General features: G+C 43.5%; 1 protein-coding gene across 1 annotated transcript in view; it reads left to right on the top strand.

Moving 5' to 3' along the window:
* Positions 1 to 1,739: 1,739 nt before the first annotated feature.
* Positions 1,740 to 12,363, top strand: part of LOC145800322 (uncharacterized) — a 49,876-nt gene continuing 39,252 nt past the window's right edge. The window contains exon 1 of the mRNA XM_082889978.1: positions 1,740 to 2,191. Within this exon, the coding sequence (XP_082746104.1) occupies positions 1,740 to 2,191 (452 nt within the window). The remainder of the gene's footprint in view (positions 2,192 to 12,363) is intronic.

The raw sequence follows: 12,363 nt of genomic DNA, 5'->3' as shown, positions 1-12,363 counted from the left end.
AGGTGCAGTTGGATTTGATAAATCACTCACCTATGGAAAATTTGGAAAATTATCTGTTTGATAGATTTGTTTATCTGTTTAGAAAATATCTATTTTGGGCTATCGATGGAGGATAGCTATGATTATTGTAGAAACTGCATGAGGACTAGGTAAATTGAAGCTAACCATATGAATTATGTCATTGAATATGACGGCTAATTAAATTGTTGAATGTGTGAATTTGGTAGTCATTGTATATGACACATTTTTAAATACATTCTATATGTATCAATATTTGGGAGGAAAATAGGGATGTACTCCATTGTTTGGGAGGAGATAGGGGATGGACTCCATTGATAATTAAGTTGGTCGGAGTGTCCAGGGTGAAAGTCCCAAAATCTTATATGTATTTGGGTGCCGGTTCCCTCGGATGTGATTCCATAAAATGGCAAGAAAATGGAAGTGTTGAATAATGGTTGTTAATGAAGTGTTGATAAATGAGTTGTAGTCTCGTTTCGAATTGTTTTAAATTACAATGAACTATATTAATGAATTGAGTTGGATAAATGAACAAAAACGGATTGAAATATAGATGTCGATATTGACTAGTTATGGAAAGGGGTGTAAGTTGGTTTACAAGTATCGAACATTTATCTGATGCTGATATCTTAGTTAATTTGCATATATTGTTTAGCATATCTCTACTATGCTTTGGCTCACCTTACTCGAGAAACCATTTTCAGGTACATGTGACATGCCGCATCCAAGGACATGGCTTGGGAGGCTTAGGGGCTGGAGGCTCTACTTTTATTATTTTGCTTTGTGTTTATATGTTTTCTTCTGAGCCGAGGGCTTTAATTGTAAAAAGTTTATGACTCTTACTTTTGTTGTAACCAAGTTATGTCTTGGAAAGATGTAAGCCCGTAGGGCATTTATTTTGTTGTTATCAGTTAGAATCACATGCTATAGTTCAAAGATAAACATTTATGAAAATGTAATGCATGTGATATCTTTTGTAAAGAAGACTCTGATGAATGAAAATATAAGATTTCTATTATGTCTATGGATCTTATGAATGGTTGTTTATATTATTTCTTTTGAGGGTGTGACAACTTGGTATCAGAGTGTACCGGGTTTGAATACTTTGGGTTCGTGGGAAGTGGTTAGTACCACATTGGGTTTGTCTAGCTTATTAGAGACTTAGGTATGATGTTATGTACTTATGTGATAACGTGCTTATGTGATTATATGGGTATGGGATTTAGTTTATAGGATGTTGATCGGGTCTATGGGTTCCTAGGAGTCCCATTGGAAAGGCACTTGATCACTGCCGTTTCTAACTGGAACTCTAGCAACGCCATGGGACTGTCATTATCCGGAGGCAAAATTCGTATGTGTTTATGTGATTATGTGCTTACATGGGGTGAATTACAGTTGTCCATTGTATTAGGACGTGTGTGAGATAGCTTCAGCACATTTGTAAATGTGCTAACCTCTTTGTTACCTTTATTAGGATGTCAGGACGAGGTCGTGCTGGTAGGCATGGTAGGCCTAGGAGGCATGAGATGCCTATACCGGATGTGGTTTTGGCGCAGGAGGAAGGAGTGGGTCAGGCCAACGTGGCCGAGCCAGTAGGTCAACAGGCCATGGGTGCCTTAGCCCGTGAAATGGGCGGAGCATTGAGGGAATCTATGGACATTCTCAGGGCTGAGAATCAAGTCCAGGCCCATGTAGTTGAAGCAGGGCCTTCTTTTATGAAAATGGAGTTTTTCCGGTCGAATCCAGACAGCTTTTTAGGAGATCCTAAGGAGCCACTAAAGGCTGACGAGCGGTTGGAACAGATGATGAAGACATTTGAGATGCTTGACATCAAAGACGAAGGTTTGAGAGTGACCTTGGCGTCCCTCCAGCTGAAGAGAGACGCAGGTCAGTGGTGGAAGTATGCGAGGGGATGCATTGGAAGGACTTGGGAGGCCTTTGTTGAAGCTTTCCAGGACAAGTACTTACCTGCTACGGTGAGGGACAAGTTAAGGGATCAGTTCTCCAAGTTGGTGCAGTTGAATACACCAATGGTTGAGATTGAGGCCACCTTTACTAGCTTGTGTAGGTTTGCACTGGAGTTAGTGGCAACTGAAAAACGCCGTTGTCTGGAGTTCGAGAAGAGATTGAGGATCAGACTCATGTTTCGAGTGGCCGGATCCATGATTAGGAGGTACGGGTGCCTTGTGGAGGCTGCAGCCCATCTCGAGACTATTATGCACGCAGATAAGGAGGGAATGCGGGGCTCTAGGAGGAGTCAGGATGGTCAGGGGGACAGTAAGAGGCAAAGGGGTTCTAACCCTCAGTAGTCCCAGGGAGCACATTTCAGATCTACCTTTCCAGTACCGAGTTTAGGTTCTGGGAGTGGCGGTTAGGGAGACATCACCTGTTACAAATGTGGTCAGTTAGGCCACAAGTCTCCAGCTTGCCCACAAAGGGGAGGAGGGCAACGAGCAGTATAATCTTCGGCCTGTTCTCAGGGCCAGAGTCAGGGTAGTGGCCAGCCGCTCACTTGTTATTAATGTGGGAAGGCGGGGCACCTGAGGAGGTTTTACCCATAGTTGAGTGGCACATCTGGTGCTCTGGTTCGAGGCAGACACAGAGTCACCAGCCAACGCAGTCAGCACAGGCCTCGGGGGCCAATCAGGGAGCCTCATCGGCTCAGTCAGTGCAGAAGTCTTACGCTTCGAGGGGTGAGCAGGTTGATCAGAGGCCTACGGGGTCTGTGTATGCTATTACAGTGCCAGATCTTGTACCTGCTCCATCAGTGGTGAGAGGTACCTTTCTGTTTTGCAATTCTGTTGCTAGTGTGTTAATTGATACGGGTGCATCCCACTCTTTTATATCTTCTGCATTTGCATCAGTTTTGGGATTGGAGTTGGCGCAGTTAGCATCTCCTATTTGTGTTGTATCACCTATTAGGGGTGAGATGGTTCTGAAACAGGGGTGTCGGAGCTGTGATATAGAGGTCGCTGATCGTCGGCTTCTTTTTTCCTTTGTATTGATGGATATGTCTGGTTTGATGTTATTTTGGGTATGGACGAGTTATCGTCATACCGGGCTGCTATAGATTGCTACCGTCAGAGGGTTACTGTATGTACCTTGAGCAATTATTGCTTTTCTTTCTTGGGGGACTAGGTGGATAGAGTCTTATCGCCGGTATATGATTCACGTGGGCGGAGTGAACTTAGTTATTTTCTTGCTAGCTTTATGAGTAGTAAGTGTGATGAGGCCCGGGTTGAGTTGCCGAGGGTGGTTTGTGAATATTCGAATGTCTTTCCCGAGGACCTTACTAGTTTACCACCTCACCGAGGGATTGAGTTCTCTATTGATCTAGTGCCTAGCATGGCACTGATATCCATGGCACCGTATCATTTTAGCACCAGCTGAGTTGAGTGAGTTGAAGATTCAACTCTAGAAATTACTAGATAAGGATTTTATTCACCCTAGTACTTCGCCTTGGGGAGCACCGGCCCTCTTTGCTAAGAAGAAAGATGGGGCATTGAGACTATTGACTATCGAAAGTTGAACCAGGTTACAGTCAAGAACAAATACCCTATGCCTCGTATAGATGATATGTTTGACCGGTTGAAAGGATTCTGTAGTTTCTCTAAGATAGACTTGAGATCGGGTTACCATCAATTGAGGGTAAGGGAGGAGGATATCCCGAAGACGGCATTCCGTACGCGGTATGGCCATTATGAGTTTCTGGGGATGCCTTTTGGGCTAACCAATGCACCAACTGTGTTTATGGACTTGATGAACTAGATCTTCCGGGAGTTCTTAGATCGCTTTATGGTCGTCTTTGTGGATGACATTCTGATTTACTCACCCTCCGAGGAGGAGCACGATGAACACCTACGACTGGTGCTTGAGTTGCTTAGAGTCCATAAGCTATATGCTAAGTTCGGGAAGTGTGAGTTTTGGCTGAAAGAGGTTAAGTCCTTAAGCCATGTAGTATCCGGGGAAGCGGTGACTGTAGATTCATCCAAAATTGAGGCAGTGCAAGATTGGGCACAGCCTAACAATGCCTTTGAGATCCGTAGTTTTCTGGGATTGGCCGGGTATTACCATCGGTTTATAAAAGATTTCTCCAGACTAGCTTCACCTTGGACTAGATTGACGCGAAAGGGGGTCAAATTTGTGTGTGAGACTTGTGAAAAGTCGTTCCAAGAACCTAAAGTTGGACTTACCACCGCTCCAGTCTTGATTATTCCGAAGAGGGGTTTCGTTTATTCAGTGTACTGTCATGCCTCACAGGAGGGATTGGGCTGTGTATTGATGCAAGAAGGGAAAGTAGTAGCCCATGGCTCACGGCAGTTGAAAACACACAAAAGGAATTACCCTACTCATGATTTAGAGTCGGCAGCCGTGATCTTTGCCTTGAAGATTTGGAGGCACTATCTATATAGCGAGAGATTTGAGGTGTTTTCTGATCATGAAAGTCTGAAGTATCTATTTACACAGAAGGACTTGAATTTGAGGTAGAGAAAGTGGATGGAGTTCATAGAAGATTATGACTTCGAGTTACATTATCATTCGAGAAAGGCCAATGTTGTGGCTGATGCCCTAAGTAAGAAATCCATCAGTAGTGTAGCTTGTATTGCTATTCGGGAATGGGAGATGTTGGGTGCCCTTGGTGAATTTGACTTGCATCTGGGTGAGTCTGTCGAGTTTGCTGAGTCTACAACCTTGTTTTATGTAGTTGCACAACCTACACTTGTGAACCGAGTGTTAGAGGCACAAAAGGGTGACTTTGAGGTAGAATCCCTCCGGGAGAAGATCTCTAGCGAGAAGGTAGAGAAGGGTTTGATTGTGCATCCCGACTTGAGTGTAAGGTACCGTGACTGCTTGTTTGTGCCAGAGTCTTGCCGAGAGGAAGTACTCCGAGAGTTTCACCATTCAGGCCTTGTGGTGCATCCGGGAGGCACAAAGATGTATCATGATCTGAGTCGCCATTTTTGGTGGAGGGGTGTGAAGAAGGATGTGGCGGTGTTTGTATCAAAATGCCTTGTCAGCAAGTGAAGGCCAAACATCAGAGGCCAGCGGGTTTGTTACAACCCTTGCCTATAGCTGAGTGGAAGTGGGAGCATGTCACGATGGATTTTGTGGTGGGTCTTCCGAGGACTCAAAGGGGTAGTGATGTCATTTGGGTGGTAGTTGATCGACTGACTAAGTCGGCGCATTTTATTCCTATGCGCGTAAGAGATTCAATAGATTACCTTGCTAACTTGTATATTCGGGACATAGTGAGGTTACACGGGGTCCCAGTAATGATTGTCTTAGATAGAGATCAGCGATTCACTACTCGGTTATGGCAGAGTTTGCAGAGTGCCTTGGGCACTAGATTGACTTTTAGCACAGCTTACCATCCTCAAACTGACTGGCAGTACAAGCGTACTATTCAGATCCTAGAAGATATGCTTTGAGGCTGTGTCCTTGACTTTAAGGGGTCGTGGGAGAGACACTTACCCTTAATGGAGTTTGCCTACAATAACAGTTTCCAATCGAGTATTGGCATGGCACCATTTGAGGCCTTGTATGGCAGACCGTATAGGTCTCCTGTGTGTTGGGCCGAGGTGGGTGATGCACTTTTGTTAGGACCAGAGTTGGTTCGGAAAATGACGGCGAAAGTGGCACTTATCCATAAGAGGTTGGTTAGAGCCCAGAGCCATCAAAATAGTTATGCCGACCGTAAGAGGAGACCTTTGTCATTTGAGGTGGGTGATCATGTCTTTTTGAAAATATCACCTAGGCGGGGTTTGATGAGGTTTGGAAAGAGTGGGAAGTTTTCCCCTCGATTTATTGGTCCTTTTGAGATCCTTGAGCGGATTGGGGAGGTTGCATACCAGTTGGCATTGCCTCCGCAACTTTTCGGAGTGCATGACGTGTTTCATATTAGTATGCTTCAGAAGTACGAGCATGATCCATCGCATGTGTTGGATTGGACCGACTTAGAGGTAGGCGAGGATGCCTCGTATGAGGAGAGACCGGTGTGAGTCTTGGATAGGCAGGACTAAGTCTTGCGAGGCAAGACAATTCCCTTGGTCAAAGTATTGTGGAAACATCATGAGGTTGGGGAAGCAACTTAGGAGTGTGAATTGGAAGCCCGAGAGAAATATCCAGACTTATTTGTTGATGTTTGAGCGTATGTTGAAATTTTAGTTTTCTTTATGAACCTTAACAACATTGTACATGTTTTGGATTTTGAAGGCATTGTAAATGTTGAATGCGTTTCAAGAATGCAAGTTTAATATGAGCATTGTATATGTTGTTTGAGTTTTGGAAATGTAAATATATTATAAACATTGAACATATTTGGGAAAAACTTGAAATTTGTTAAATTTCGGAATATGTATATTGGTAATATATGTTGAGCTACATTTTGTGAAATTGATCTCTTGAGAAGGGATGGAATGACCGGTGGGTAGGTGTAGACACCCCATTTTTGACCGACCTTAAGACTCAGACGTCATCGATTGAGCGCTCGGTGATAGTGCATGTTGTGCTCGTTTCGAGGTTTCAGAGTTTTGGCTGAGAGCCTTGCCTCCGGGCCTCTGAACTCTATGTGCTTCGGCTCGGTTTGCAGACCATACCTTGCTTTCCTTGCCTAAGGGAGGGAGAGGTTTTGTAGACCATCTCTTTGCGGTCGTAGACCACTTTTCCTGTTTGAAGACTAGTTTTCGATTTTCGGAGCCTTCGGCCACGCGCCCTGTCTTGGGAACGCTTAACGTTCTCCGTTTGGCATGGTTTTTGAACCACACCTTCTTTCCTTGGCCTAGAGGGCCACTGTGGTTTGGGAGACCACTTTAGTCATCATAAACCACTTTTGGTGCTTGTCAGCTAGTTTTCCAGGCTCCCGACTGCGCGCTTTGCCTCCCGAACTTTCGTCTTGCATCTGTTTTGGTTTGTTTTCGGTACAAACCTTGTTTTCCTTTTTTGGAAGGTGGTACAAGGGTGGGAGACTAGTATTTCTCCCTGGAGACCACTTTTCTTCCCGCCAGCCAGTTTTCTGATCTGACAACTGGTCTCTTTGGTCTTTGAGCCATCTTTTCTGGTCGGCCACCCCACTCCTGGCTTGTTTTCAGTGTGCTGATCATCTCCCACCATGGCCGACAACTTGTTGCCTTGGGAGACCACTTGTGGTGGTCGGCCGACCACTTGAAGTAGCTGGCCGACCACTTCAAGTGGTCGGCTGCTTTTTGCCACCTTTTTGGAGATATTTTCCTCCAGTTGGCACAGCTGGAGGGCACTGAAGCTATCCTCCATACACGTGTATGGAGGGATTGTCTTGAACCTTAACTTCTCCAAGAAGCTTTGCTTTTGGTTCTCTATAAGAGAGAACCATCTCCTCCCTCCTCTAGGTTCAGAAAAAAGAGGTGGGAGTGATATATATAGCTTTGTATCTATATCTCCTTGTTTGATCTTATTTTGTGCATAAAAGTGTCATTTTGTCTCACTTTAACACATAAACAAACACTCAAACACCTTACCCTTGGAGCTGAGGTCCCTTGAGGTTGTTCTTGAAGTTCTCAGACTGGTTTTGGCTCAAAAAGTGTGCTGGAGTTGCAGTAGTAAAGGTGGTCTTCAAGGGTGAGTCTTTAACCCTTAAATCCCCCATTCTTGCTTAAGCTTTTGGACCCTCTTGCATGCTGTTTTTACCTTAGCTTCTTACTGCAAAACGTTCTGTTTTTGTGTGTTTAAGATCTTTGTTTAAGGTCACTTTTGTGTTTGGGGTTGTTTCCCCCCTCTTAGGCCTTGTTTGGCCTTGCTTTTGTGCCTTCTTTGTGAGCCTTTGGGACCACCTTGTTTTGGCCTTCTCACCACTGAAACTCAGAGGAATTTTAGTCGTCGGAAGGGTGTTTTGAGGTCCCAAATAGGAGAGGGTCATCCCCTCCCCTTGTGTTTTCAATACTAGCCATATATGCCTCATATTTGAGCGTGTTTATTAAGCTTATGTTGGCCATATCTTAGCTTGTACTTGTGGTTATTTTGCTGAGGCTTACCACTATTTTTGCTTGGTTTGGTCATCCCTTGCATGGTTTATACACTTGTAGTGTAAATCTCACACACTAGCTTTGTATGCTTCATGAAGTAGCATGTCATTCTAGCTTATGTTGAGTCCATTTCAGTATGTTCTTGGGCTTTTTTTTACCATGTCATACCTTTGTTAGGGTTTGGTTTGGTCACCCTTTGCATGCTCCATGCACTTGTAGTGCAATTCCATGAAATAGCCTAACATGCGTCATGCTTTAACATGTCATTCTAGCATGCTTTTGGCTTAACTTCATGAAGTTTTTCTCCATGTTTTAACATGCTTTAGCTCTGATTTTGGTTGTTTTGGCCATGCATGACTTGCTTTGGATAGCCATGGTTCAATCTAACTTGTTAGCTTTGTGCATCAAGTTCCCTAGCATGCTTTACTTGGACTATTTGAATGATTTGGCATCATTTATTATATGATTTCAGTGCATGTTTCATGGTCATGCACTTGCATTTATCACTCATTCAATGCATTGGAGGGTTTGTCCCTTTGTGCCTTAACATGAATCATTGCGTATGCCTTCATGCCTAAGCTTGCGAGCCATCATTTCAATGTGTTTTTGGGGTTATTTTGCCATGATATAACTCTGATTTTTGTTGTTTAAGTCATCCCATGCTTGGTCTTAATAGGTGTGGTGTAATCCTTACTTTTGGCCTTGTATGCATTGTGCCTTATACCCCTCATGCTAGCATGTTTTGGCTTCCTTCCATGCATGTTTTAGACTCATTTTGACATGCTCTGGGACTATTTTGGGTTGCCTTAGCCATATGCTTCATGTTTTGTATACCTATAGTACAAATGCTCTTATTTGCTTCAAGCTTTGAGCACCATAGCATGCTTCATTTGTGTTATGTACATGATTTGGCATCACTTAACTGACATTTCAGAGCATTTAGGACTGCCATGTTCCCACTTCTTTCATGCTTTGAATGCCTTTGAATATTGTGCATTGTTGCCGTACTTGTAGCCTAGCTTGTATGCTTGCATGCCTAGGTTTTTGAACCTCCATCTTAGCATGTTTTGGTCCATGTTTTGACCTATTTCAGCTCTATCCATGGTTAGTTCATGCATTTGTGCCACGTATTGCATGTCTCTAGAGTAATCCTCTTTGTTAGCTTTCATGCTTGAGGATTCTTGCATGCTTCACTTGCTTTGTTTGAATGATTTGGCATCATGTCTTACCTCATCTGAGTGCACTTAGTGTTGCTACACTTCCACTTTTGTCACTCTTTGAGCACTCTTGAGAGTTGTGCTCTTTAGGTCGAATTGATAGGCCATTGCATTGCGCATGCTTGTATATGCTTTTGGTGCCTTTGCTTTTGTGTTATGGCCACTGATTTGGGCATGACCGAGGTCTACCCCTTTTGGTTTAAGTCCATTTAGCATGCTTACTTGCATATTGTTGCATGCTTAAGTTGCTTTGCATTGTGTATGCCACGTTGTTTCTTTGCATTGAGTATGCATGTCCATAACATTGCTAAGTTACCTTTTGCAGCATTGCATTGTGTATGCATGTGTTAGCATTGTTTGTACGCCATTGAGCATTGAGTATGCTTATATTACATCGCATTGTGTATGCCATGTTCATCGCATTATGTATGGCTTATACTTTGCATTATGTATGCTTAGGTAACATCGCATTGTGCATGCCATGTAGTTCATAGCATTGAGTATGCCATGTTATTTGCATGCTTAGGTTACATCGCATTGTGTATGCTATGTTGTCCATTTACATTGTGTATGCTAGTTGTTCTTAGCATTGTACATTGTGCATACCATTTGCCTTGTTAGGTTGTTTATATTGCACTGCATGTTGGCATGCTTAAGTCATATTGCATATTTGTATGCTTGTGTTGCATTGCATTTTTGCATACTCCATGTTACATAGCATTGTGCATGCCATGTTATGTGTTGCACTGTGTTTGGAATAGGTGTTAGTCCAAACACGGGAAAAGGGGGACGTTTCATACTTATAGTGATGAAACCCGCCTCGATTCTCGATCGCCGACACTCTTGATCATACATGATAGAGTTCTAGGCTTTATGTGTTTAGTTGTGCATTCATTTTCATATTGAATTGTGCAACTTCGCCTCTCGGCCATCATGCATTGAAATGCGCGATTGGTGGCCCGAGGGTCGAGAACCGCACTCCCTTGAGTTCATGACATGATAGGGAGGGTGGTTGTGCACACATATCTTGCAAATACATTGCCATGCCCTTTATTGCTCTCTGTTGCAGCAAACTGGAATTCAGTAGCAACAACTGGTCGGCCAGACAGAAAAACTAGCTGGTCGACCACTTTTCTTAGCTTTCAACAAAGATAGGTGGTCGGCCATGGCTGCAGACACCAACAACTGGTCGACCACCCTCCCACAGGTTCCCAAGGTGGAGGTTCAGCTTCCTGGAGCTTGGTGCAAGTTTTTGAGGACAATTGAAAACAGACGCAAATCGGGGCATCACATTGGATTTCCGAACGAGGCGACGGGGCATGCATACAATCTTCTCTCTCTGAGAACCTCTTGCTTTTATTGCTTTCCTTAGCTGCCATGCTTAGATAACTAGTTTATGCTTCGGTTTGTACCTTTAATAGTGTATGCGTTTAGCTATTTCAAGTTGTTTTGTAATAACTAGTTAACTAGGATTGGTTAATTAATTTGTTTTGTAATAATTAGTTTAATTAGCTTAGATTAGCTAGTTAGCTTCTTATTCGGACTCTCCCTCGAGAGGGCCAATTGTTGTAATAAGCGTGCGTGTGTGTGATGCATGTCTTCCAACCCCCATTTCTTTCTCCCTTTTACTTAACTGCTTACAATGGTTAGTTTTAGGGCATATTTTGATTAGCATACTTATGTTTCGCATGCGTACATCCATTCATCTGTATTGCATGCACTGGGCTCGGCGCATCATACTAATTGCATTGTATTTCAATACATTTAGTTGAATACGTGTTCAGCAGCATGTTATCAAGTTGCATTTCACATGACATCTTAGAGTAGCCGAGCCTATTTTAGTTGCATTTTGCATGTGTTGCATTAGCCATCTTAACACGAACTAGGGTCATGCATGATTTCTAACTAGTTCTCTGTTTGGCTTGGAGTACACTGTGAGTGTTTACGCTTTAGCATCCCTACATGAGATGTGTATGTTTGCCGTGAGGCTAACTGCTGAAGTATTTAACTGCCTAAATGCCTGTGGGTGAAGGTTGGATTACTTGAATTGGAACAATTCATCAAAATCTTCGATTTAGCCTACTTGCAAGTAGCAAACTTCAAACCATTTTCAAACAAACGGATATGCGATGCTTTGTTCCAACTTAGGCGATCTAGTCTATACTTGTGTGTTGTGCGTATCACATAGTAATTCTAGGTTAATAACCGGAACAAGAGCACATGTGTTTTCAAAAACAAAATATCATGCTTAGTACAGGCCGATCTTTGATCGGGCGAGCGGGGGTGCTCATTGCATGACCTTCCCCTCTCGTACCCAAGTTCCCGAGCCGAGGCAACTTTGGTGATGACAGACACGTGGCCTTAGACATGAGTTAGGGTTTCCTAAATTCCCCCAAAATAAAATATTTAGGTGGCGACTCTGTATCTGGCAAAGCAGTCCATGTTTGGCACTTCTTTATTAAAAATCAATTTTCCAAAATGATTTGCCGGATTTGGACTCTTTGGTGATTTATCGGTCTTACATTGCACATTGTAAGACTAGATTCAGAACCGTGACATTTGAGTCCGAACTATAGTAGCTCAGAGAACAAAGTGAGATTCACGCCGCCTCATCGCGAGCGCGGATGTCGGGGAGTTCCCAAGAGCGTGTCCATAGTTTCTGGCAACTTTACTGGGGAATTAGAGAACTTGACTCGAACTCATGATATCTTGTTTTGACTACACTTATGGGTCTCTTTGCGTTGCATTTGCATTGGTGCGCCTAGGACACCGTGTTCGCTGTCTGCTATTCCTGAACGATTAGCCTGAGGCAGTGTGCCATAAGGTTGACCAGTTACGGGCTCTGCCACGATGGGAACACAAACCCCGGTTGTTATTGGGGCACCCTTTTGACCATTCGACGTAGTGCATATCGGAATCCGTAGTGACCATTCCAAACTAGAACAGGTTGCCTATTCGGTTATAGGTTGTTTGAAACCGCTGTGTGCGTAGTGAAAGTCTAGCTCCTAACAAAATAGGACAGGGAAACCCTACCCCAACATAGGGGTGTTTTGGCTCTCATTTGCTTGTTATGTGCTTTTAGAGTGTGCCTCTACAGGAATGCATGTAACAGTTTGCAAGTCTGGGTATCT

The sequence above is a fragment of the Camellia sinensis genome, chromosome 10, assembly GCF_055761805.1.
Source record: "Camellia sinensis isolate YWXY chromosome 10, ASM5576180v1, whole genome shotgun sequence".
NCBI classification, from domain to species: domain Eukaryota; kingdom Viridiplantae; phylum Streptophyta; class Magnoliopsida; order Ericales; family Theaceae; genus Camellia; species Camellia sinensis.
Note: the sequence above shows the minus strand (reverse complement) of the source record. Positions and strands in the feature narration are given on the sequence as shown.